Source organism: Alligator mississippiensis, chromosome 2, assembly GCF_030867095.1.
Source record: "Alligator mississippiensis isolate rAllMis1 chromosome 2, rAllMis1, whole genome shotgun sequence".
Taxonomy (NCBI): Eukaryota; Metazoa; Chordata; order Crocodylia; family Alligatoridae; genus Alligator; species Alligator mississippiensis.
Window position 1 is genome coordinate 232,509,212 of NC_081825.1, and position 27,446 is coordinate 232,536,657.

The 27,446-nt window shown below is 42.2% G+C and overlaps 2 protein-coding genes across 4 annotated transcripts in view; one reads left to right on the plus strand and one right to left on the minus strand.

The window, feature by feature from the left end:
- Nucleotides 1–4,584: 4,584 nt before the first annotated feature.
- On the minus strand, nt 4,585–17,203 carry ERH (ERH mRNA splicing and mitosis factor). 2 transcript variants are annotated; one of them, XM_059722902.1, is made up of 4 exons: nt 17,185–17,203; nt 11,716–11,803; nt 8,167–8,287; nt 4,585–5,078 (listed from the first exon to the last, which is right to left on the minus strand). In XM_059722902.1, the coding sequence occupies exons 1-4, from the start codon at nt 17,185–17,187 to the stop codon at nt 4,976–4,978; spliced, it is 315 nt and encodes a 104-aa protein (XP_059578885.1). In that variant the 5' UTR covers nt 17,188–17,203; the 3' UTR covers nt 4,585–4,975. The 2 variants fall into 2 exon arrangements, with proteins under 2 accessions (XP_059578885.1, XP_006266126.1); XM_006266064.3 differs by lacking the exon at nt 17,185–17,203 and adding an exon at nt 17,042–17,143.
- A 264-nt stretch (nt 17,204–17,467) lies between these two features.
- Nucleotides 17,468–27,446, plus strand: part of SLC39A9 (solute carrier family 39 member 9) — a 43,338-nt gene continuing 33,359 nt past the window's right edge. Inside the window, exon 1 of one of the 2 annotated variants that reach the window (XM_006266062.4) lies at nt 17,468–17,660. In XM_006266062.4, the coding sequence (XP_006266124.1) occupies nt 17,565–17,660 (96 nt within the window). In that variant the 5' untranslated portion in view covers nt 17,468–17,564. Of the gene's footprint in view, nt 17,661–27,101; nt 27,126–27,446 lie in introns of those variants that run through there. The other variant, XM_059722901.1, reaches the window with a different exon arrangement.

A 27,446-nucleotide genomic window follows, 5' to 3' on the forward strand; every position in this document is an offset into this window, starting at 1 on the left:
ATTACTGTACTCCACCTCACTTGTGAAGAACCCTGCAGTTGATTCTTGCGCTTATTTGCAGACAACTGCTTGACAAACTTTTACTTCTATAATTGCTGCATTTGTGTACAAAGCCCATTAGTGCCAGCCCTTGATTAAAATTGCTGAGGTAAACAATGACCTTTTTAAGGCTCTGGTTGCTACTATACTCAAACATCCTGAACATGTAGTCAGTATCCCCTGCTGAAAGCCAATTAGTGAAACAAAAGCCAGAACTATGGCATTTATTCTCTTTTCATCCTCAAGTCAATGACAGAATTCTTGAGGCAGTGCCTGAACAATGACAACATTGGAGTTAACAAATTGTGCTTTATCTGGATCTCAGACCTGTGATCCAAGCAAGGTAAAAAATAGCTGTTATTTAATAACACACTTGTGACTGTATGAGCTGAAGTTCTCTCTCCCTCCCCCACCCCCCCCAAGAAAACTCGAAGTTCTGTAGAATAGCCAAAGCTCTAAGAATTTTAAATAATAGCTGTAATACTCCCAACAAAATTAGAGAGCCCAGATTAGGAAGACATGGGAGAAGAAACATAGATGACTTCTAGAAATCAAACAGCAGGGAAAAAGCTGCTAAATTTAGGGAAATGTATCAAATTAGTGTATCTTATTAATTATGGATCATCAAAATGATAAGTAATCATATCAGTGCCTTTATTAATTCAGAGGATGATGTATTCTTTATAGGAGTGAAGAGCGCTCTAACAGTTTTGGCTCAACCTTCTGGCCCTGTACATTCTCAGATCTGGCTGAGCTAGCATACAGGGCCACATTATCTACCCCACAGATCTGGAAATTTGGGAGCAGGGGAGGTCAATTAACACTGCTGCTAAACTTCCAGGCCTGTGGGGAGCCCTGCAGGCTGGATCTGGCGTGTGGGCTGTAAGTTAAGCACCACTGGTCTAACAGATCATCACTTGTAACATTTACTTGGGTTGATTATAAAACTGAGCTGAGTCTTCCAGAAATACTATGTAATACAACTATCATGAATGTAAGCAATATGAATCAAGAGAATGAGCAGTTGGAGACTGACAGCAGACATTCCTGCAATGCTAGTAAATCTTCCTTTTAAAAGAGCGTTAATGTTGGGAGGTTAGAATAATTCCAGTATTCTTGAATGATTTGATACAAGGAGGATCTTCTCATTAGTAAATCCAGATCCAGTTTCCTGGCAGCTCAACTTTCCATGGCACTGATCTCACATTGAGTAGCTATACATTTCTCTTGTGCCCACTAATTACAGAGCCTCAATAGGATGCTATGAATTGACACCATAAATTGTAACTAGTGGGAACAGAATTTTGAGTTACAGAACAATTTCTTCAATTCTGTTAGGCAACTACCTGTATCTAAGAGACCCAGAAAATTGATCTGCAGCTATTTCTGACAATATTTATTCAAATAAAAAACATATCAGAACACAAAAATGAAGGAAGATTTGGTTTAGGGAGTCAGAGACCACCTGGAGGGGAGTGGCAACATACACAGCTTCTCGGACTTCTCTGTTTCCAAGTGCCTAGTGGCTTTTCTCTTCTCTACCCCCCACTCCCTCCTACAACCAATATGCTCTTGAAAGAGTGATCGCTTTAGGTATGCAAAAAAGCCTTCCAGACTCTTTCTTTTCACTAATTCATATTAGAGGAATACAATCTTTCCTCTTCAAGTGCGGTCTTAGTCAGTTGCTTTAAGTAATTGCAGTACTGAATATGCCTTTTTTTAAGAACTTTGCTTTGTTTCATGAATAAGCAGTTGATTGCATGAGGGAGCTCTAAGATGAGTGTAAGACAGGAACTATTGCTTTTTTATCAATCATTAAAACTTAAAATAGGATAGTGTCAGCCAGTAGACAGTCTGCTTCAAGAGCAAAGAACTGATAAAAATCTTGGAACAATCAAGATGAGAGAGAGAACCCAGGGGGTGGAATTCTTGTATTGCTGCCACTTCGCTGTACAGGAATGGAATGAATGGTTCCCACAGAATATTCCCAGTGCAGGCAGGCTTTTCAGATCTTCACCCTGCCTACAGAGGAATCTTAGTATTTGGGAGACAGCTCTATGGTAGACAGGGGGACAAGGATTCCCCAGCTGTGATGAGGGCCAGGGCACCATGGCAACACCACAATCAAAGATGCACAAACCACATTCTCTCAATCCCCATGCCAGGCTCTGCGCCAACATAATAATCAATTTGGTTTACTTATAATTTTTATCCCTGCATATGCTTAGGATTAAGACACCTCTTACTGGAGCAACCACATAAGCCTCTGGAAAGGAAGTTGTGTAAATACATTTATCTGAGTGATCAAACACTTTAGCCACTTCTTCTAGGCTCCAAAAAGAAAAACACAGGGTTTTTTTTTTTTACTTATTTGTGGAGGAAACCTTTCAGGGTGTGTTTTCTCTCTCTCACACACACACTAATATTCAAATTATAATAGCTTTTATTTTGGTTATTTTTTCTTTTCTTTTTAGCATTATAAATCTGGGTCTTGTCAAGACAGGAAGAAAACTGAAAAACTATTGCAACGTCACAGAAACAGGAACCAAAAGAGCAAGTTAAGAAAATGAGATTTTTAGTTAGACTGTCCAATGCTTTAAGAGTGTCTGGTGGTAGACCAAAGGTGGTCAACCCCCAGCCTACATGTCAGATGCAGTCCCTGGTGCCATATACACTGGCCTACAGGACTCCCCATGGATTCTGTGGGGAGCCTTCTGGATCATGAACCTGCATACTAGATCAGGCACACAAAGCAGTGAGTCAGTGCAGGGCCCCTGGAGCCCAATCCCACCTAGGCAGGGGTGGTGCAAAGCCCCATAGCCCTTCTGCTTGACCCTTATGTGCTGGGATTGGGTCCCAGGGATGTGTCACCACCCCAACCCTCCACCTGGCTGGGATCAGGCTCTAGCTAGGTGGAGGTCACATGGGGCTTGATTTAGCCTGTAAACTAGCCCTGTGCCATTCATCTGGCTGATGGAGCCAAAACTATGAGCACCATTGGTGTAGGCTAATATCCAGCCCTTTGGTGACAGTATTAGAGCTTACATTACCCTATGTTTGAGAGGTTTCTAACTGGCCTTCAACAAAACTGCCTTGAAAAGAAAAGTATACCCGGTACAGCATCCTGCAAAACACCCTTTGTGGTGTGTTATAGTATCAGTAGTTTAAAAGCATACATTTTTAATCATATTTTAACAAGCAAGAAACCCTGATTTAAAACATTTTACTCTTACTGGGCACACCTACACTAGATGCTTCAAGCACAGTAGACTAATTCTATTGTGTATTAGCACAGAGAGCAAAACCTGTGCAAATGAGCAGTAGAATTAAGTCTACTGTGCACCAGCATCACCTAAAACATGTGCACCTGTTATTACAGGTACTAAACGCGCAGTAACCACTGTGCATTAATACACATGTAGATGTGTCCACTGTGCACATAATTTAGTTACCTTTTTGAGGAAAACTTAAAAGGATGATATCCCAATCTGTGAGAATTATTCCCCCCCTCCCCCCCAAGCCAGGAGAACAAGCTAAATATGCATATATTTAGTCTTTAATTTTTTTCTCTCAATTGGGCTAGGAAATGGCAAGTAATTATCTTACAAGGGAGAGGATTATTTTTATTTGCAACTTTTGTGTTGAGATGGAAATTGAATTTTAAATATTAAAATAATTACACATTTATTAAAACAACCTCAATGCATTGGACACAAGAAAAACCTTATCAAAACATGTTTTACATTTAAAACTAACTGATGTGGTAAACAGGAACCATTAGCTGCAGCCTGTGAACTGAACTGGTTGTCTCTTGTCACCAAGTCCTTTACTGTTTTGAAGTAGCTTTAATCCTCACATCTAGTTTTTATTTATATATGGAAAGGGAAAACAAGTTTCCTGCTTTAACTTTGAGAAAAGCAGTCACAGAATTTATATTTGTTAAACAAACTGAAAAGAAAATGTTCTATATATACCTGCAGAAGGAACCACTGCCATAAAAAGAAAACCCAACAACACTAGTTAAGCACCTCAGCAAACTTTACTTAGCCAGCAACTTCAAAGATCTGACATACTTTAAAGTTTAGGTGCCAAATGTACTGTTTGAGGCTATGACAACCAATATTAAAAGGCCAAAGAGGTTTATTTCAAAAAAAAAAAAAAAAAAAAAGAAAAAAGTTTAAGTCTGATTTTAAAATCGGCACTTTCACCAGCCTACCCACTCCCAAAGGAAAATTTTGGAATCCTTAAATGCAAAGCCATTCCTCCTGTGAAGTGTAAAATTAAACATTTGCATTGGGTGTGGGCACAAAACCTGGGTAGCTCAGAGCCCCAAGCACACTTGAGAATCACCTTGATTTTCCCCTTTGTTTTGCTGTGCTTCAGAAGTTGTTTTTGTAGTATAAAGCAATATGCTATGCAGCAGAAGGACTGTTTTGGTTCAGTCTATGTACTCTTTCCAATATCTGTTCTGTGAGTGGGAACTTACATTATTTATTCTGTAAAGGGGTGCTATGTTTGTACAGGAAATTCACTACTAACACAAGATTTAACTAAAGGATATTTATTTCATTCTCTACTAAGACTCGCTCTCAAGGATGTAACCAATAATGCTGGAAACGCCAGAGAAGGGCACATACAGTCAATGTGTGAAGCAGGTATCAACAGCCCTAGAGGTTTAAACAAAGTAGGATCATTAGCTAACCAGAGAGTAACTAAGTGAAATCTCTGCTAAAGGTGTCACACTTCTTTCTTCATTTACACTGAGAAAAGGTCTCAAACTGAAGAAAACCCTTGAATCTCTAACGATGTATTCAGTCCTGGCTAGAGTTTTAACAAGATGGCAACAGGATGACTATAATACAAAACTCCCATTACTACACTGTACACACCTGTTGTCCAAACCCCCCACCCCAAACCCTGCAACAAAGGCACCCCATTATTTGCTGGCTTGTTGGGCCTGCCTGCGGAGGAGGACGTAGATCTTCTCCTTAATCCAGTCTTTATTGTAGGGTTGATATGTCTGAGTGTCAGCGCGGTACCTAGGGAGAAGAAAAAAAGTGAATCCAATATTGGTTTGACCTCCTCTATTACAATTCATCATGGCCTTAATGAGTCTGCAAGACTGTCTATAAAATCAGGCATGATTTTTACTGAGGTAACCAGAGCCAGATTATGGTATTTTAGCACTGGGAGCAGAGTATATCCCTTAACAAGCAAAGCAACACTAGGGTCAAGGCACTCGGCCCATTAGCAGGAATCTAGAATAGAAGCCAAGTGTTCCAAAAGCTTAAGTCCCATTCTCTCTTTACACTTGAAATGAAATTACTCTCTCCATACCCACAGTAACAGAAAGTGAACGAACAAAGCATTTAGAAAATGTCTGAACACTCAAAAATTAATAAGCTTAATCATGATTTTTGTTTAAGTTAAAAAGAACCTGATGTCTTACTTTTGTTTGAAGTTAAGTCTTAGTGGGCCAAGCACTAATTTTTAAAGTATTTTAAGCGAGTATTTTTAATTTAAGCTGACAGATATATTCTACTGTGCTTTAAAAAAAAAAAGAAGATATTTTTACAAAGGGTTCTTCCATCCACTTCTGAAATGCATAGTCTGTGTTTTCCCCGACTTTCCTTAACAAGGAATCAAAGCCAAAATAGGGAAGCAGCTTCAGTAAGGATAGATAGCAAATAAGTCTGAATTCAAGTCCCAAAAATAAGCACTCAACAAAAAATAAAATGGACTATAAACTAAGACCCCCTCCACCCCTCACCATGTCTCCCTCCCCTTCCCAAATTCATGCTCTCTATATTAATCTGAGCTTAAAAATATTTCTCTAGGCTCACTTACTGTATAAAGTAACCAAGAAATTGTCATTTGCCAGAAGGCTCTCTTGACAGAAACACAACCAAATATTTAGACACTGAGTCTAGTTCTCTTGCCATTTTTATTTCTAGCAAAAGCAATTCAGTAAGATGATATGCCAAGTTAGCCAGCTGTGAACAGATAGTCCTAAAATGTGTCCCCTTTATAAACAGCTTTAATCCTTAAAGTTGAAACACATAGTGCCTGCTATAGACACCCCAAAAGAATGAAGAGAATATTTCTGTATGTTCATTCCAACCAATGTGACAAAAGCCAGTGATCCTTAGCACTAAACCTTAAATAACACTAATTAAGCTTAAAAATGTAAGCTAACTCAAAATCCAAAGCATTTTAGGGGTTTTTCAGAACAAGCAGAAGACAATCAATCTGCTTAAAAAAAACAGCTTATTTAAAACCTAGCAAGTGTTTCAGTATTATCTATGTAATTGAAATAAAGATAAATTCAAGATAGGGCTGGGCTTTTATCAATTTCCAGAGTACAAAGAATTTATCTCTGGGAGTTAGTAATTAAGCTACGATACAAAACCAGATATGAAGCAGCTTAGGGAGCTGCACAGCTATAAAACATGGACAGCACATTACACACTTTGTGTGCCATCTGGTGGGGAAACTACAAGCTAAAACAGAACTTGGCGCAGATATACACTTTGGCTGTATGGGGTCTAAGCTCTTGATTAAAAAACACTACACTGTAAAGGAGAACAGTGACTTCCTCTTAAAACATGAAATTATCCTCAATCTGTCAGAGGGGAAAATAAAACCTGGCATGGCTTGTTAACTTTACTTCAGCCCAATGCTGATTTATGTCTGGGGTTAAGTAAGGGGGAGAGACAGACAGCACACCTGAGGACATGATAAATATATAGAAACTATAATACTAAGTTATACTTTCATGAGTACATTAGAATTCCATGTATAACTCAGTCTAAAGAGATAAGGAAGTCAAAGTAGGTAGATGCTGTTGGTTTCCTGTTTGATATCTCTTTTGATATTAGTAGGCAGCCCTAGTCAGTCCTCACTGTATGAAAAACTTCTTATAACAGCTTTTCTGCTGCTAGACCAGTTTGTATAGAAAAGCTGCAGATTTCAACACACATCACACCCTGTAGCTTCCTGTGGATAGCATAGCAGGAGTCCACTATTTTGACAGTTGTTACACGTAACTTTTAGTGTTTATTTTAAAAATGTGCTAACATCCATCTCTGCTGAAGCAACAAAAAAGTTACAAGTTTCATCTAGCTGTATACTTAGACACGACAAAACCATTACCTGTATATGTATGTCGAGACCATTAGGACCTGTTAAGTGGTAGGAATAAAAATGTTCTCATATAGAACAGTAAGGGAAACTAGTTTCTTTGAACCCCCTATTCAGGACCAGGAAGCCCTTACATAGTGTACAGTATCATTTTTGGCTGCCCTCATCCTTAACACATGAAAATCCTAAAGATGATAGGTGAGATTTTAAAAAATACCCAACCAATTTAGGACAACTTCCAGTGAAATCTTCAGTATCTTAAACCCTTAGCCTAAACTGTAATGCTTCATCTTGATCCAAAGAAACAGCTGTAACAACCTCAACTTAAAAAAATCAGGTGCAACCTGTAGGTTCCCGCTGTGTTGACAATAATATTCCTCAGTTCAGTAAAATATACCAGTGCTGTGGATTCCTGAAAATCAAACTATGCTGAATAAGCTTTTTAAATACTTCAGCTCTCCAACACAGACACAGCTTTCTTGCAATTTTTCATTTAAGTAACTCATGGATTGATCCTAACTAGTTTAAGTTAATCTGCAATTAATATTTAACCATTTGAGTATAAGAATTTGAAACGTTATAACCCTTTATGTTTAAAAAATCTTAAGGGATGTTGACACTAAGTTGCATGTGTTTACTCTTTTCAGACAAATGCTTTGTTCCAATGTAATCCATACTAGAAACTGTTAGTTTTAGGCTGCCCTGTTAGCAGTCGCTGAAAGGCTCAACAGAATGACATCAGAGACTTTACATGGAAGCTTCATAAATCTTTGACCAACATCAGACAGCACTAAGAACAGAAGATGCAATCAAAAGCAATAGGAAAAAAATAATGGAAACGTACATTTTGTATATAAACTTGCAATTAATTTCTTGTTACTTTTCAGTCTCCCACTTTTCCAATACTGGGAGAAAAACAATATGACTACTGCCAAAGCAAAATAGGTGACTGAAGAACTACCATCCATATAAAAGGACTGTACTTACACAAGACAGCTGAGGTCTGCCAGATCATCAATGAAGTCAAACAATTGGCTGATGTCATATGTAATAGATGGGCTGTTGGGATTCATTCTCTTCAGATGCTCTTCATACATTTTACAGACCCCTAAAGAGATGTGAAAATCCTCAGCATCACTGATAAAGATATTAATAGATCTTTAGCTTTCCACAAAAATCTTTCAGGTATTGAAGTTACAAGCAGCAATGAAGTAGAGGGGCAGACTTGGAACAAAAATGTGTAGCTGCAATAGAATGAGATGTGTTACTGTTTATTCAGCTGCAGTGTGCTTCAGTATTAGCGCTTGTTCTATCTATGCGCACAATACACGGGTATACGAAATGCGTCATCTTATTTTTACATATTATTTAGGCATCACACCTCAAGGACGCACTGGTGAATAGTTGAGAACTAACTTATGATCTAGACTGAAAAGCCTAATGCTGTAAAACTATAAAGTAAATCTGTAAATTCTAGTCACTAACTAGTTTAAAAAAAAGACCCAAACCAAAAAAAATAAACTTGGCTCTAAAGCAGCAATTAGTTGACAAAGCCCAGGCAGAGTTGTATACATGCCTTATGTTAAAGTATCAGGCAGTATATGCTGTCACATGGAGCTATTGATTTCTGAGGAGAGAAGTCACTCTTTGCCAAATGTAAAGAGATCAGATATAAAAAAAGAGCTGAAAGTGTGGTGATCCCACCTTGTAAAACAATGAACTATTAACTTCAGAATAATTTTTAGAGTGCCTCTAAGCAACAAAGAAAACTTGGAAGAAAAAGCTTTACTGTTTCTCTTTTGGGGTAAAGAATTGCCATATCAGGAAAAACTTATGAAAATTTGTATTATATAAAAAGCCCTTTATTAGGCAGCATATGAATGTATATGATGTGACACTTGCTTAAAAGTTAACTTAGTTGGCTACAGCTTAGGGGACTGTAAATAATAGCCAGGGAGCCTGGTTTTCCCTGATTAAAAAAAATAAATAAATCACGAATTCTCTGATAAAACCTCCCAAATCCGTGATTAAAATTAAAGACTCCCTACAACAACCACCCCCCACCCCGGCCCTGCTTGTGTCTCTTGCCCCTCACCCCCAGCCCTGCCAGAGGGGGCCCCCAGCTGCCAAAGCTACGGGGCCAGGGACCCAGGTCCACAGCCTCCTGCCTGACAGAAGGCAGCTGCTGCAGGATGAGGACAGAGCTGGCTCCCCCCTGCTGCAGGCTTGGGCAGGGCTGGCTCCCGGGGGCAGGGGAGACCTGCACCCACCAGATCTGTGTGGAAAGTGGTAGGGGTGGGGTGGGTTCATGCTGCGAGCTCCTGTTCCCCACTCTGCTGCCCTCCCTTTGGACCTCTGCAGCACAGTGTGTGTGACCTGGCGTGGCAGGGCACAGCGGGAAAAGCTGCCTGCCCCTGTGCGCTTTGCATTGCCCTGGAGACACTACCCTTACACGTGCAGGCAGCAGTACGGGGTTGTGCTCCTCACTGCTGCCCCTGTGTGCAGGGGTAATGGGCAGACTGCGGCTGGACCCGGAGCAGTGGGGAGAGGGGTGGAGCAGGGCTGGACCTAGGGAGTGGGGGAAAAGGGGCCAGACCAAGAGTGGCAGGAAGGGGGACACAGGCAATTTGCTAATGTGTATATATACATCAGTTGAACACAATGTTTTATCAATATATTTACAAATTTAAAGCAATTTGGAAGCCTACCAGTGCCTCAATCATTATAATAAAATAAATTCTAAATACCTATACATTTCAGCATTTGATTTTGGTTTTGTTATCATATAAAAATCGGAGCTCCTTCTGCCCTCTTTGCTCCCCAGGGCATGGGTCTACCTGCAGCTGTCCCCCCCAACTGATTTTTGGATCTGAGCAGCCCTGATATGCCAGTGCCCCTCACTCCCAAGCCACAGTCTGCCCCAGCCCTGCTGGTGCTCCTCACTCCCAACCCCCAGTCCTGTACTTGCCAGTGACCTTCACTCCCAACCCACAGACCCCCACTCCCAGGTCCCAGTCCCACAGTGTGTGGAGCAGGGGAGGTGCTTGACCATAGGTGACACATCGGGGGGAAAGGGGCCCACAGAGGGACGTGTGACCCTCCCTTCTCCCCCTCAGACTTTTGTGCCCAGTGGGCACGGGGCTGCAGCCTAGGCAGACTGGCACAGGTAGGACCTGGCATGGGAGTGCAGTGGGGTGGCAAGACATGTTGCTACCACTGCCAGGAGCAATGGACTGGGAGGGGAGATGGACAGGACAGACATACTGTGTTCATTCCTTTCAGTCAGCCTCTCACACTGCCATTGCCCAGCCGCTGCCGCCGCTCCCCTCAGGCCCCCTGTACTGCCCCTCTCCCCACTCCCTCAGGTACAGCCACAGCCTGAGTGGAATAGCAGCAGCAGCTGGGCCATGACAGTAATGTAGAGCTGTGGCCAGGCAGACAAGCAGCTGTTAGCAGAAGGAGGTTAGGGCAACAGAGCATGCGTGCGCGCGTGCACGCGCCCACCCCACCCCCATTTACTCTTTGCACTGTTGATGGTGCAGCTGGCACTTTGATCCTGGCAGTGGCAGCAGCAAGTCTTGCCATCCTGCTCTCCCCTCCCCATGCTAGGTCCCACCTGCTGGGCTGCAGAATTGGCTCCTCCCCATACCGTTCCAGCCAGGCTGCAGCCCTGTCTCCACTGTGGGTGCACAAATATTGGGGGGGGGGGGGGGGGCATGGGGAGCTGCTCCCCCATGCTGCCTGGCTGCCATATGCATGTATGCGCACTCACACTGTGATTGCCTTCCTCCTGCCCAGCCCTTCCCGCCATCAGGCTGGAACTCTGTAGTCTGCGAGCGGAAACCCACAGTTTCCTGTGTTTTACTCTTTTAAAGGAGAAAATCCGTGTTTTTCTACAGCAAACATGGTTCCCTGGTGATCAGGATGTTCAGCACTTCTCAAAGGCCACCAATACATTCACAGCAATTCATATCCATTTATAAGAAATATTTCCTTCCACTTATCACAGCTGCAGACTTTTGCAGTATAAGTGTGTAAGTTGAACTAGGTTCTTTCTGGATCATCCGTTACATAAACAAAGGAGCTGCAGCTGAGCCTTATTTAGTTGCCAATATAAAGGGCAAAAATATCTACATTATGGTTTTCAGCAGTATTTACTTTGCAGGGCTAATGGAAATAAGTAGTTCTTTACAAAATTAGGCCCTGATTCTGCACTGAAATGTTGTTCTACCCTGGCACGGCACTGCTCTCATTGCAGGACTTGGGAATATAATGAAATCAAAATAGGACCCTGACTAAACAGAAGCAGCAAATGTAATTTGGAGCTGTTTTAACATAAATTTTGCTTGAACTGAATGTGATCCTTGTAATGAACTTTCCATTCTTGTAATGTTATTTCTATATGTTTTTTGCATTAAAAATGCATTTTTGCTCATTCTTACAGTTAGTGAGTTTAGAAAATACATGGAAACAACTTTCCTTAACAAGAAAGGAGATAAGCTAAAGCATTTTTATTGCAGAAGTAACGACACCTACCTTCCATGCACTCGTTCACCGATTCATAATCAGCATATGTTCTGCCTTCTGGCCTCTTGGTAGGCTGAACAAGCAGAATTGTGTGAGACTGCACAAAAACAAGAAAACATTGACTCAGAATTTTCAAAAATCATAAATACTTGAGCAAATCACTAATCTTAATCACAAAAAGACTAAACTAAACTTTCAGCTGACCATTCACACATAACAGAAGACAACCAAAAAATCCTATTTCTGTGTTTCTTGTTATTACTACTATTATCCAAAGAATAATTATGGCTTGGGCTTAAAACAGCCTTGCATTTCTTTCTGAAAAATCCCAGAAAGCCATTACAATACTGAAAACACATTTCACATTTGTAGCAAAGAATTAGAAATTGCAAAAAGATCTGCTAGGTGGCACCACTGTATTTCATGTACCTCCTGCTAACCAGCAATTAGCTATTTCCAATCTCAGTCGCATTAATTGAAAAATTTATAGTCAATTATATGCATTACTCCCAGAAAGCAATTTTGTTTTCCTTGCACACTCAAAAAACCTAGTGTGTTCAAGAAACAGTAAGCAAGGATCAGGCTTCTTCTTTGTAAATACGAGAGAACAGCTAAAGAAAATTAAAGCATATAAAAACCATGCTATCTGCATTTTATTCAGTTCACTTTTCCAATATAAATGTTAGCAAGTAGGGATTTTATTTTAATAGGCAAGAGGGTAGAAAAAATGGAGGGAAATCAAACTTCAGTTTACCAACATTACCCATGTCACAAAATGGAAATTTAACACGTAAAATATGAGAGATTATTTACAATCTTTATAATCTGAATTATACATGAGTGCAAAGCTCCACAACTGTGATCTACACTGTTATTTAAGAAAATTGTTCATAAATTAACTAAAAAATGGATGACTTTAGTATTAGAAATTAAGTACTCCAAACGCAAGCTTACGAGAATACTGCTTAATGAAAATATGTCTATCTAGTCAAAGAGGATTGTTGGCATAGAGAACTGCACTGTGTATGGTGGATTAAGTTACGAAAAATAGTTTCCCAGAGAAACTGCATACCTATAACCAACTGTATGTAACATACGTGCTGTGTGTAGTTTGCATTATTCCTATACTATTTTCTCTACAAACAAAGATAACGAGACTACTTCAAAAAAGTAAAAATATTCCATGATGTGGCTTTATGTGACTGGTTACAGATGGCTGAAAGTTTGCAAGTGCACAGGAAACAACACTGCTTCCAATGGTGATAATTGAATTCAACACTAAAGAAGTCAGGTGAGTAGACAGCAATACTGCACACAAAATTACTACTAACAAATATAAAGTAATGAACAGTGGAAAGATGTGAACTTCTAATACACATTATTGCAAAAAGGAAAGAGACACAACCTCCTTTTGGACAGCCCAATCAAAACCTCATCTCAGTATCTGGCAGGAGTCAAAAAGAAGTGTTACTAGGTTTTATTAAAAAAAAAAAGGGGGGGGGATTGGAAAAGTGTTATACGGTTATTTTATAGCAATCAGTAGTATTCCATACCTGGAACAGTACTTTCAGTTCTGGATATCCTGGCTCAAAAAAATGATATAGCATAGAGGGGATTTCGAGAAAAACAAACAAACTTACCTCTCTAGAAGAATTTACGTCCCTGCTCTCTGCTCCCATTTATACAACAAACATTTGTCTTAACCCCTAATCCTACAGCATCACAAAGGGAACTCATTATACCAGAAAACCTTTTCAGTCACTGCTGTGTAGGTTACACTCCCATTTTTAACTGTAGCATTCCTTATTCCTGGAAATAACTATGCACTCAGCTGTACTGAAGAGCATTATGTTCAAACACTCTAGATTACTCTGTATGAGTACAATGTCCCCCTTAATATCATTCTGCCAATCTTTAATTTTTGTTTTTAAGCAGTGATTATGTACGTCTACAACAATTATGAAAGTGTTAAATGCTGTGGCCTATTACCAAGCCTTACAGAACCCCAATTAGAGTGGGAGTGTCTCTATTATGATTCTCAAACAGTTATTTGGATTTTTGAATACATGTAATTTGCGTTTTGATAACAGATGCTGCTATTTTTACATAAGATTACTATGCAGTACTAAGTATATAAGAACCACGATTATTTTTGTCAAACAAACATGTAATATTAAACAATGAGTTGAATCTGATAAGACCTATTTTCCCTAAAGCCATGCTGAGTGGCATTAGTTAACAAAGATTAAAGACTAGCTGTTTAATTTTATCCTGTATCAGCATTTATCATTTTATTCACCACTGGTGTCAGATTATGATGCCATATAATGACCTGGGTAATCCCACTTGCCCACTTTAAATAAATACTACTTTAAGTCATCTGTCATTTCCCCACCATTCCAAGCTTAAGTGACATCTGTAGGCCAGAGATGTCCTCGGCCAACTCTTTTAGTATCTCAGGGGGTGTCCAGATGAGCACACATGTGGTTTGTGGTGCCTCAAACCTGTTTGAAGCACAGCATACCACATGCGATGCATGTGCAACTCTTTGCCACGCTGCAAATTTGATACTGGGAACTCTCAGTATTAAAACAAACAAAAAAAACGCTGTCAAAAAAAGCTGCACAACTGGAAGCTGGGTCCTCCAGGGATATGCTCTGGCTACCAGCCAGAGTGTCTCAACTGCTTTAGGTGTCCCCTGGCTCCTCTTCAGCATGCCATGAGCTGGGAGGAGTGGGGAAACAGCCATTTCCCTGAAGCGGGGCATTCTGCCCCACACCAAACCCCATGAGCCGGGGCGTGCACAGCCACTAAAAGCAGTGGCACAAACATGTGCTATTTTTGCTTCAGCAAACGCACACAGGAGTATGTGCCCCCTGGGTGCAAGTTATTCAGACCTTTATAAATGATTATTCTAAGAGATGTTATCTAACCCAGCATTTCATGTCATATTAGCAGCACTGTCACTTGCATGTGAAAGGAAGGGATTCTTCCATTCGGGACTGGCGAGGCCTCACCTGGTGTACCAGGTCCAGTTTTAGGCAAAAATGATTTGTGGCCTGGGAAGCAAGACTTATGAGACTGGAAGAACTGGGGACATTTAGTCTGGAGAAGAGAAGATTGAGGGGGATTTGATATTTGATAACAGCCTTCAAATACCTGAAGGATGATTAAAGAGAAGATGGAAAAACTATTATCTGCAGCTGTAGGGGACAGGACTAGGAACAATGGCCCTGAGCTGCAGTGAAGGAAATTTAGGTTGGAAAAAAGGAGGAACTTTCTATTAGGGTGGGTCAAGCATCAAAACAGGTACTGAGAGAAGTTGTGAAATCTCCATCCCTGGAAATTCTCAAATGTTGGACAGAGACTTGGCTGGGATGATTTAGTCAGGGAAGATCCTGTCTTGAACAGGGGGGCTGTACTAGATTACCTCATGAAGTCCCTTCCAGCCTTATTTTCCTGTGCACAACCTCCCCAGTTACTAACTGGAAAGTATTTTTTCACACTCCTGAAATATTTATATATTTTCATAAATGTATACCATCCTGTTTTTTGTAAAATGCAGAGCAAAAATATTTACCAAAAACTTCTCTTCTGCACCATTAACAATTTACTGCCTACATGAAGCATTGCGTCTATACTATTGCTAGATTTTCCTATTTTGTTCCTAAAATATTTAGCTTCTCTCTGTCATTTTGGTGTACCAGCCAGAGATCATCTGTCCAATCTTGCTCCCCCACCACATCTATCTTCCCATATCCATTTTCTGTATTGCTATTTCTTCTTTTGCATTTGTTGTGTTGGGATTTAAGTTTCTAATTTCTGCTTTTGATTCGCCACCGAAGTAAGGTGGGTTTTGAGCTCCTTGGTAGTGGAACTGGGGGCTTTTAGTCATTTAATAAACTCTTTCTAAAGAACTCCCGATTTTCACACAATTGATTCCTTCCAATTCATTTCAATCAATTTCCCTCAACTTTGGGAAACGAGGATTTTTCCAACACAAAAAGCAAAAATAACCCATTAAACTGAGCTGCAGAATTCATTGCTATAAGATAGGGGCTTAAGACAAAAAAGGTCAAACCTTTCTAGAAATATGAAAATCTCTATCCCCAGTTAGAGATGGTATATCCACACCACCACACATCAGAACAAACTGACACGGGATGGGAAATCCTGCCCAAAATTGGGATTCTTGTACCTTTGACAACTGCGAAATGGGTACGTCTACATAAGACACTTTACTGAGCAGCAGACCAATCTGCTGTGCTAAATAAAGCATCACCATCTACGGGTGCATGGCGATTAGGGAATAGCAGACTAATTTACTGCGGTACCCGACAGCCCAGTCAGATACAAGTGGTATCCAGCAGCACAGTAAAGTAGTGTGCTTACATGCACATGTAGACAGTGATTTTGGGATTAGTTTACTCTGGCTCAAACTGAGCCACAGTAAATACAGTTATATCAATTACCTGCGTAGAAGCACCCAGTGGCTACACAATTGGTCTGAATTATTGTGGCAGTTCCTACGTTTAAAGGAAGTTGACAAACATTTATTTGGGTATGCATCTACAAAAGCACCTGGGACGGTGCAGACAGCTGGATCAGTCAGGCTCCATACCCTGGCAGAAAGGTTTCTACCAGCTGCAACCCACCTACACTACTGCCACCAGTGAACAAGCAAGGGAGGGAAGTGGGGCGGAAAGACCCTGTGCCAACCGCTTCAGTGCAAGTGCAGGCAGGGATTACCTAGCAGACCTTTTTAGTGGATTTTGAGTTCCTCCTATTGCACAGCAGAAGCAGGGGCTTCCTGCAGCAGGCTCCAAAGCTGCGGGGAGCAGCACGTCTCTTATAAAAAAGTTTCACTTTTTTTTTTTTTTTTTAAAGAAGCCAGGTACTGCTCCAAAGGGGCGCTCGGGGCCCAGGAGGCTGGGCTGGGCCGGCGGCAGGAGCCACGTTTCCGAGTGTCAGGTGGGCCGGGCCTGGGGACGGAAATACGGCAGCAGCGCCAAGCCGGAACGAGCAGAGGGACGTAGCCGGCTTGCGGCAGCAGCTGAGACTCGAGCGGGGCCCGGCATGACCCCCCGGGGAGGCCGCGGCCGCCGGGGACCGCCTTTCTGTCCGGGAAAAACTCTGCCGGCCGCACGTGCGCCGCGGGGCCCGATCCCGCCCCTCCCCCCCCACGTGCGCCCTTCCCCCCACGCGGGAAATGGCGCGCGCAGCCCGGCACTGTCCCCCCAGAATCGCCCCGCACCCCCCGGCCCCTCCGCCTCCCGCTCCGCGGCCCGCGGCCGAAGCCCCTGCGGCGCCCCCGCTTCTGCCCCCTCCCCCTCACCATGGCGACTCGCTCTCCACAGCCCCCGGCGCGAACCAGCAGCTCCCAACCGTCCCCCACAATCCCCCGCGCCGACCGGAAACGCTTCAGCAACCGCCAAACGGCTTCCCTCCCTCCCCCTTCTCATTGCAGCCCACTTTCACCATAGAGACAGCACCTCCCACAGAGCCAGAGCGCCGCCCAGGCACCTCGCGAGAATTGGCGGGCGACCGCCGCTGCGCATGCCGGGAAGGCTTCCGGAGCGGAGACTCGGGCTGCCATGTTTGCTAAAGGCAGCGTTTCCTTCCGTCGCGCCTCGTGAGGTCTGCCATCTTGGCGGTGGGTGACCCGGAAGCGGATCCGGCGGAGGGAGCAAGCGCCAGAGCGAGAAGCTGCCACTTGGCCTCAGCGGGGCCAAGATGGAGCCCGGAGCTTGAGGGCCGAGGTCGGGCCCCGCGGGCAGGGGCGGGGTCCGAAAGCGGCCCCGGCGCGGCCGGCAGCGCTGGAAGCGCCGCGGGGGAACCTGAGCGCGGGGCCCGTCGCCATGGACGACTTCGTGTCCATCAGCCTGCTGTCGCTGGCCATGCTGGTGGGCTGCTACGTGGCCGGCATCATCCCCCTGGCCGTCAACTTCTCGGAGGTGAGGGCGTCCCGCGTGTCCCGGCTCCATCGCCTCGCCGGGGGCTGCCGGCGGCCCCTGCACCCTCGGGCTGAGCCGGGAGTGCCTGGCTTAACCCCTGGCTGAGGGGGGCACCAGGACTGTAGCCGGCTGTGCCCGCCGCGCTTCAGAAAAAAGGCTGTCGAAGAAGTGGTGGAGAAGGGCAGCGCGGGTGATTAGCGGTGTGGAGGGGCGCCCGTCTGAGCAGAGGCTGAAGAGGTAGCAGCGAGGGGCTGGGTCAGTAGAGATGTCAGGTCTTGAGAAATAAACTTTAAATACCTGGTTTTCCTTGCTGAAACTGATAACAATGAAGCAAGTGAGTGTTAACTAATTTTGCAGAGGAGAGCGTTTAGTTGCTGACTTCCCTTGGGTACCTTAAAAGGTAACTGATGTCTATTTATTTTTGTCACTTCTCAGTCAAGTTTGAGGGTGCTGTTTTGGTTAATACGATTACGCACAACGAAGTGGCATATTTAAAAATAAGGAGATCACAAGGATTAAGAGTTAAACCTCTGGCTTTTAATGTGGGAGAATATAGCACCCCTCGAATTGAGCTTGTTTTACTAATCTATAACGTCAACTCAGTTTTATAATAGTAGAGTCTTTTTGCTTTACATTTTTTAAATTGAGATCACTTAACTTTTTAGCCCCCTTTACACCCTCATTCATTACTCAAATATTTATTATGTGCAGTTAGTGATGTGTTAATATGGTAAACTAAATGGTCTGAATTTCCTGATTCACTTCTATGTTTGAACACTTACTGGAAGTTACAGCTTGATTTTTTTATTTTTTTTTTTTTCCTTGAAAGGTACCAATCACCCATGCTTTCTGTTGCTTAAAGCATAAGCTCAGGTTTTTTGGAAATACTACTTTTTTATATTGTGCCCCATACTGGCAATGTGTAGCCCTAGGTGTTAGAGCTTTAATACAGTTGACTAAGGCTTTTTGAACGTATGCACCATTATGAAGTGGAATGATGTTTTTGGACTTCAGAGTTTTAAGAAATGGGTCACAATAACGTTTTTAGTCTCCCTTGATGTATTAAAAAGCCAGCAGGAATGGAGCTGCTTTGTAAGAGTTTAAACTAGAAAGTAAAAGCCTTGTTGCTTATAACTTGCAACAGATGCCAGGGAAGAAGGGTGCTATTGATTAATTTCTTATAGTAAGGAATTCTACTCCTGGAGTACATGATTGATGCTTTATTTCATGCTAATGTACCTTTCAAATTAGACTTCAGTACTCTTAAAAGGAAGAAACTGTTAGGACAGATTTCAGGCATTGAAAAATTACCCCTTGGGGTAAGTAGGCTTAGTGTTATAGGCTTATTTTGTACTGTACCTAGTAGAGTTGCTCCACTTGTTTTCAGTCACATGTTTCTCTCAGATTCAGATATGTATGAAAATAAGTGGAGCGACTCCATTAAGTACACTACGTTTCATCTTGGGAACATTATTTACCTTATACTGTTTTTTGGCCCCCATTTGTCAAATGCACACGTTAATCCAGAAGGACTAGTCACCTGCTTAAAGTTAAGCATATAAATGAGCCTTTGCATCATTAGTGCCTCTAGTTGGATGCCATCATTGTTTTTAAGTCACAAACTTTTATCACTGATGAACTAATGATCTTTGGCAGCACTTACTAAATAGTTACCTTGTTTTTCTTCAGGGAAAAATGGGTATATGTTTTCTTGTGAGGTTTTTTTAAAATACTGTTAATTTTTTTAACATCTTGGAGGAATGTAGGTCTTTTGGGGGCTTGTTTGTTTTGTTTGTTTTGTTTTTGGTTACTGATAAGCTGTTGATTGATTTTGAGCAGATTTGTTTTTAGTTTAGAATAGAGAACTTTGGTCGGGTCAGTTTTAAGTTGCATATTTATGGTCTTTCATGTTAGATCCTGGAGAAAATTGTCAAGGGATCCATTAATGCCAGACTAATGGATGGCAAGCTGCTGAATGCCAGCCAACATGGCTTTGTGACTGGTAGGTCTTGCCTGACCAACCTCATCTCTTTCTATGACCTGGTAACATGCACCCTGGACAAGGGAGATGACATGGACGTCCTATATCTGGACTTCAAGAAGTCCTTTGACCTAGTTTCCCATGATGTCCTCATGGTTAAGCTGGGGAACTGTGGCCTTGATCATCATACAGTCCGATGGCTAGGCAACTGCTGGCTACAGGGTTGGACCCAAAGGGCGCGTCCACACGAGCGCGCACGTGCCTTTTGCCCCTCCTCAAACCCCTTTGAGGTGGGGCAACAGACGTGTGGGAACAAAAAAATGTTCCCCATGTTGCAAGTTTGCAGTGCAGGGAGAAAATTTAGACCCCTGGATATCCAGGGGTCTAAAAAAATCGATGTTTAAAAAAGTGGAGCAGGGCATAGTCCCTGACTGCTCCCTGAGGCAACCGGAGGCTGGGTCCTCCATGGAGACACTCTTGCTGCCAGAGCATCTCTATGGTTGGCCCTCGCCCTGGTGCTGAAACGTGGCTGGCCAGGCCACATGTTTCAGCACCAGGCTCCAGTGCCAGTGAGCAAGGGGCCGACAAACTCCCCTCAGAGGTGGTGCAAGCACCTACTCTGGACTCCTTCAAAAAACAGGTGGATTTATTTCTTGCTGGGGTCACTTGATCCCAGCTGACTTCCTGCCTATGCGGGGGAGGGCTGTACCCGATGATCTCATGAGGTCCCCTCCATCCCCTAATGTCTATGAAAATGTATGAAATCTATGAAATAAAAGTATTTTACTTACTAGTATGCATACTTAATCACTTTTAAAAGTTAAGGTAAGGCAAACTGCATTTTCAAGAGCTGTGATTATCAGATTGGCTTTCTGAATAACCATTAAAGAATACTGTCCCTGTACCCTTTTAATATTAAAAACAAATGCTGTAAGATGCTTTTGGAAAATTGAGAAAGTGTTTGTATCTTGTGAGCCACTAGATCAGACATTGGAAATTGAACCTGTCATTAATTTGTCTGTTTTGGTTTTGGTGTGGGTGGCTGGATGAGTGCTGCAAGGCCTTGCACTACCACCCCTAAAGCCCCTACCAGATTGGGGCCCCATGCTGTCTCTGCTTGACCCTGTGCTATAGGATCCGGTCCTTAGCCACCTGTAGCCAGCTCCTGTGTGGCTGGATTGGGCCACAACCCACTTCCATGTGCTAATCCAGTGTTTGGCTCATGTGGCTCCCCATGGGTCTGGAAATTTGGCAGCAGAGGAGAGGCAATTGCTGCCAGTACTTCCCACCACCACATTTTTGGACGTGTGGACTGGATGACATGGCTCCATGGGCCAGGGATGAGTGGTGACTTGAGAGACCAAGTCCTGAACGTGACTTCTGATCACTTTTTACATATGCTGTGGGGGAGACTGTGGGCTTTATGATTCTCTTGTTTTCTCTAACTTCTGGACTGGTGTACTTCACAAAACTTTAACCACAATATAATTCAAGCACTTCTGCCTATAAGTGATCTTCAAATGGCTCCCATTTCTATAGTAACTAAGTAAGGTTAACTAAACTTCATCCACTTTTCAGAATGTTCAGCCATGCTGGTTTTACTTTAATTATGTTAAATTCTTCAGCTTGTTTACGTGTAGTGCACCAGTTTAACTGAAGGTTTGTGTTTTAAGAATTGATTTAAGCTGAAATGGCATTAAAGGCTGTGTGGATAATCTTAGTTTGCTTATGTTGATTAGAAACGTGTGTAACATTTAAAAAAAAAAAAAAGAAGCCTCCTTTCAAATTAAATGTCTACGTGGAAGTTGTGCTGGTTTAGCCAAAGTACAATTTGTATAGTGAAAATAACCTAATCATTTTGCTGTGTAGCTGTGATAATTGTTAATTTCTGAAAGTGCTTGCCCCATAGTATTTTTCTTAGTCTTCAACCCTAAACCTTTGCAAATGACTGGTAACATTGTCATAAACTAGCATTGGCTTTGTCATATGTCAGATGATGATGATCAGTACTTTCTCACTTTATTTAGGGAAAGTAAAACCATTGTAGTGGCTTTCTCTCTAATTATATAAAGGCAAATCCCTTTTTTCATGCTTCACTAATATTTTATTTAACACTGTTAGTTGACTTTTTACCCATTAGAAGAATCAAAAGCAATTATGGCATTCTGGATTTATGCAACTTTGGATCACTTCTTTTATCAAGCCTGACAAACTATATACTGGCACGTCTGGGAGTTCTTTTATTATCTTTAACTAATGGAGTTCCCTAGTTCAGGCTTTCATTTAAATAAATTATTTTAATGATTTACATAAATCTAGTTTTGAACTTACCTTGGAGATTGGATCTCTTCTATAGCATATAATATTAATTGCAAAACAGGAATTTCAGTGCTTGCTCCAATTTTAACCCTTCATTAGGGAGTCTTAATTAACAAAACATTAAGTATACTTTTCAAATCGAAAGTTTTAGCTTTGGCAATATATTGGGTAAAGTATGGCCAACTTGCAATTACTCTTACATGTCATGTCCATTCATCAAGGATTCCTTGCTGTAGGGGATCCTGTTCACTCGAAGTTACAGTCAGAAAACTAACGGTTGTAAGGACAGCATCTTGCGCAACACCTGCTACTCTGCACAAATGAGACATTTGCTATTACTACTGTTATCACTGTAGTTTAGAACCCCAGTATTTTCCAGTGCAGAATGAGTTGCATCCTGTTTTTTTAATGTATCAAGAATCCAATAAATTAAAATGGTAGTTTTACTGTGAGTTATGAGCACAAGAAATTAAATAAAAGCATGCTTTCAGAAAATAGAGCTTACTGGAATGTACTTGACCTGTGGTTAGCAATTAAGTGGCCATAGTCCACTCTCCTGAAGGAACCTGTGAGTATTAATTTGTAAAAGGTATTGACCCCTTATCTTCCAGGGCTTGGTAGTCCACACTTTGTGAACTCCTGTGGGAGGAAATACTGACAAGGTGCACAATGCCGGAGTTCTAAGGAGATCGGGCATTTACATGCTTGGACAAGCTGGTACCTTATTCCCTGCCAAAGCCATTGTCATCAGTGGGATATTGGTGCCCACTGCTATGTTGGTGGACCCATTGTATTGTTTCCGGCCTGCACAAAGAACAGGAGGGCTTCACTGAGCTTTCTGTCCTTGCCTAACAGCTGCAGAATATCCGTGAAGTACATATCTGGAATTCTGAAGCAAGGGTGTGTGGACATGCATCTTCAAGTGTCTTTTCTACTGTGGGCTGCATAGGTAGCTCTGGGGAGCTGCTGCAAGCTGTTCACCCTCCCCCCACCTTCCTTGCAACAGCTTGGAGTCTGTGTGCCAGGGTGGATAAAAATCAACAATTAAACAAATAATAAAAATAAATAATTGTATTTTTTATTTGTCAGATTTTTATTTAATTGTATTTTTTTATTTTTTTGTTAAGATGCTTTTTAAAAAAAACTAAACCTATATAAAGATAGTTAATGCTCAAAGGTATTGTCATGGAATAGGGATTATAACTTCTAATCATATTCTCTGTGAGACTATATATTCATGTAACCTTTTAAAAAAAGTTTTATGAATAGGTCATGACTGGCCGTGGACTATATTAGGGGCCCAGTCTTACGGGGTTCCCAGAGGCTCCCCTGTAGATTAGTAAAGATTAATGAAAACCACTCTATCCAGTGGGACTCAGTGCTCAGTCTAGAACAGGGGTTCCCAACATTTGTGTGTCCAAGGGCACATTTGAATTTAAAAGAAAAAGCAGTGGATGCCAATATGAGTATTAAAGTTTAGACTTTAGATCAATCCGATCATCTCATCTATTAGTTAAAATTGCATTAGAGCCACAACTTCAAAATGCAGCTTTGCTTTACTTCTGTATTCTTTTGAAGTTTTATCCATATTGCCTGTGGGCATCACGCTGGGAGACTGCTGGTCTAGAAGATCCCCTTAAGCATCTCTGTGATGCTTAGTTCCAGTTTTCAAACTTGGATTTTTGTCTCTAGAGATAACATCCTTGTTAACAGCAGTATATGGAGATGAGAGAGAAGACCCGATTACCCACCCATAAACCCTATTGTGTCTCTGCAAGTTTGTGTACAGAGTCGAGCCCTTACCTCTCTCTAAAAGTGCAAAGTTTCAAGAAGTTAAATGAATAAAGGATTGTTGGGGGTTGAGTAGATCTGGGCAAGGAGGAGTAGTCTGGAGATAAGTGCAAGTACAAATAAAAGAGAAACATTTTGAGCAGAACATTCCAGAAGTCTTGAGGGAAAAGTTTCTGAGTTTATCCTCTCCATTGATTTGAGAACTAGTGAGGGAATGGTATGGTAGAAGAGAGACCTATCATGGCAACAGGCTTGCCAGACTGTAATAGAGAAAAGAAATCTAGAAGAAGGTGAAGAAAGCCCTAAGCTAATAACTATGGCTGCAGTGCTCGTTTGATGTCTTCCTAATACACCGTGGCAAAAGTGTCCCCCAAATATCCACGATTAATCTAGTGAATTGAAGATCATTTACCTCCCAATGACTTCACAAGTATCTGCTTCAATTAACTTTGGTAAATACAATAAATGAATCACAATTCATTTTTCTGATGTAGCTACAAAATTGATCTGAAAAAATATCAAAATAAATTAATGCTTGAAAATGTATAGAGCAGCAGTGGTCTCCAGCCTTTTTAAGTAGGAGATCACCGTTGGCATTTAAAAGCAACCCAAGATCTACTATGCACCACCACCGTCCCCCCTGTTTGTCGATCCCACCTCCTCCCCCGGTAAGTGTGGGGAGGGAAGAGGGGGGTGGCAAATTGAGGCAGAGGGAGAAAAAATTATTTGGGGGCATGCCTCCCCAGCAGGTAAGTCCCACCTGGCCAGGGCCCCACTGAGCTTATCCCGGCTCCTGCCTCTGCAGGATTGTCCCTCACTTCAGGGGCCTTGATCCAGCCCCCGCCCCTTCCCTCCTCCACGGACTGACCTGCTGGGCTGGGGCGTGTGCATGCATGCATGTGGGCACTCAGCCCCCCACCTCAGCCTCAGATTTACTCCAAGAGGCTCCAAGATCTACTGGTGGATTGAGATCCACTGGTATAGAGTGTACCTTCTAGAAATGAAACCTAAATCTATCTCTGAGTTGTGAATAATATGTATTAAGCAAGAATGCACTTTTTGTAGAAAACAATGATTAAATCAAGGCTTCCTGACCAGTAATTTAAATCTGTTTGATTTTTAAATTAGATCTACCCTGCTACACCCTGCACCTCCTCACTGCCAACAGCACATCGCCCCCACCCTGACCCTGGCCTACCTTGTGCCCACTCCGGATTTGCCCTGGCTGGAGTGAACCCATGTGCACAACCCCAACCCACCCTGCGCCTGCTCTGGAACGCGTGCCTGTGCTGAGCAGTGATGGCAGCCAGGCAGAAGCTGCTGCTCAGTGCAGAGGAAAATCAGCCCTACCCCATCATCGCTTTTGAGCCCTTCTTGCTGCAGCTGCCCAGAGCCTGTGCCTGGGCTGCCCTATGGCTCCTCTCTGCCATCATCACCGCCGCCTCCAGGCTGCCACAGCACTGTAGTCTGTGGGTAAGGTGCCTGCTGAAAAGATAGGTAGATAGGGACTTCTGGTTTTTTTCATACTTAAAAAAAAACCAACAAGTAACTTGGCCATCTGGTGTGTACTTCTCTAGCCTATGTAAGCACAAGTTTTTACTGACTTCCTTGTTCTCTTTCCTCGTGCCTTCTGGGGCAGGCAGAGGCAGGTGCTTTTTTTAAAGTTGTATCCTGACTTGAAACTCATTTGAAGTAGTGGGGGCAAACTTCCATGTTTAATTGTGATCTGTAGGCAGGACTATGTACTTCCCATAATTCAGAACAGAAAAATTCATGCATGTCAAAATTCAAGAGAAGAATATCACCTTTAGTAATAAGCTTTTTCAAATCCATGCTGTATTATTGCATTCATTGCCTTTTGAGGAAATATGCTGTCTTTTTAGGCCCCCTGTTATCCCTGTCCTTTGCATCTCTTCCTTCATCCATTTACCTCTCCTTTGTTTTCTCCTCTGCATTTCCTTTCCTATAGCAATTCCTAGTTTTTCTCGTTGTGGCCTTTATTTCCATCTCATCTATTCCACCTACCATAATGTTTGTCAGTGAAATAATTTTGTAGCCAGAGGGACTTGAAATGTACTTTTTTAAATATGAAAGCTGAGTTTTGGCACAGCGTGGATTTGTTCTGCAGGCTACAGAAATACACTGCTGGACAGATCAGGCCTTCAAAACTGTTTGATGCTCAGTATGTAATAAATGAAACCCTTATAGACTCTGTCGTTCAACCACAGTACAAAAATTGCAAAATTACTAAAGCATTTTCCCATTTCTTATAATCTAGGCAGAAATCAGGGTAGAATTGCACCTTTTAGACTAACTAAATCAGATATATAACAAGCTTTTGTAAGCAGCAGCTTACCTCATCTAGGCTCATTAAAGTGATATAAACTGTAGTCAACAAAAAAAAATGTACTTTTTATTAATGCAACTTTGACTTACTGATTTTAACATTGTAGAGTAGGGTTTTTGTTTTCTTAAAACAAAGTTTGATTTTATTTTACTTTATTGCATTTCACTCTGCACAAACAGTAGCCTGAGGGTAGACAAAAAGGGGCAGAAACCCCAGATGCTGGAATAATTAAGACGAGGAGCTTGGGGCTCCAGCCACACGCAACTGAGTGGGGTCAGCAGTCCCCTTATCACTCCCCTTCCCCTCTGCACTTGCTGTGAGGGGAGGTGTCAGGGGCCAGTGCCAGCAGCCAAGCTAACACTTCCCTAGCCCTGAAGCCACCCCTGAATTAAGGGATTTGGATCCTCACTCACCATATAAAACTGCAGCAGTTGGAAGGCCAAGGGAGGAAAAAACTAGCTGTTGGCAGTGACACCTCCCCTCAGAGCAGGACCCTGCTCCGCTCTATATGTCCAAAGCCTTGAATCCCTGCATTCTGGCACTCCAAAGTACAAATCCTGTCAGGTAAGAGTCTGCTGCCCAGGGTGCAAATTCTGCCAGTTATGCCTCTGTGCACAAGAATAAACAATTACCATTTGTAGAGGATATGTCAAAAGATGACTGAGGCTCTTAAAGCTATTCAGCCCATGAACTTGTGAAAATTGGGCTGCTGGTTAGCATGCTTCAGAATTCTTCAGTGCTGTTCATCAGTGGGTGGCAGGTGATACACAAGGAGTAAATTAGCAGTGAAGTGAAATAATTATCACAAGCAAGGAAAACAGTCTTCTGCTTCACATGACTTGGGTGCCTGTAATTATCAGAGGATGGTATGTTTAATTTTCATTTGTTCCTCAGCATTGTCCATATTTGTTGCTGACAATACATGTTTCTGTTCTCATAGCTTATTAACTTTACATTCCTGAAAGTTTTGCAGTTCAGGTTCTGGAATGAAAATGTGTGCTCAGCTATAACAAGGAATCTTTTTGAGGTATGCTTGAAATTTCTTACAGAAATTAAACAAATATAGTAATTTGTTAGTTGCTTCCCATTCCCATTTCCCTGTTGTTTGATTGTCCTCACTATTAGGAGAGAGTATTCTAAATGATGTTTAGTATTGTAAACTATGATGGTAAGCCACTATATGTTTGCAGTTCAAGGTAGTATTTCCTGAAGCATCAGTATATTGAGCATACCTGCATGAACTGTGTTTACTCCAATAGGCTGTAAGTGCTGTGTGCTCAATAGTGCTTTTACAATGTATCTAGGAAAAGTCCAGAGTCTGTAGATGACAGAATTCATTTAATGCTTG

What these genes read in the sequence shown, in the direction of transcription:
- ERH (XM_059722902.1), bottom strand. An exon ending in GGTGAACGAGTGCATGGAAG is followed by an intron (nt 8,288 to 11,715) that starts GTAGGTGTCGTT and finishes ACATCTCTTTAG; the next exon opens with GGGTCTGTAAAATGTATGAA. An exon ending in GCAGACCTCAGCTGTCTTGT is followed by an intron (nt 5,079 to 8,166) that starts GTAAGTACAGTC and finishes TCTTCTCCCTAG; the next exon opens with GTACCGCGCTGACACTCAGA.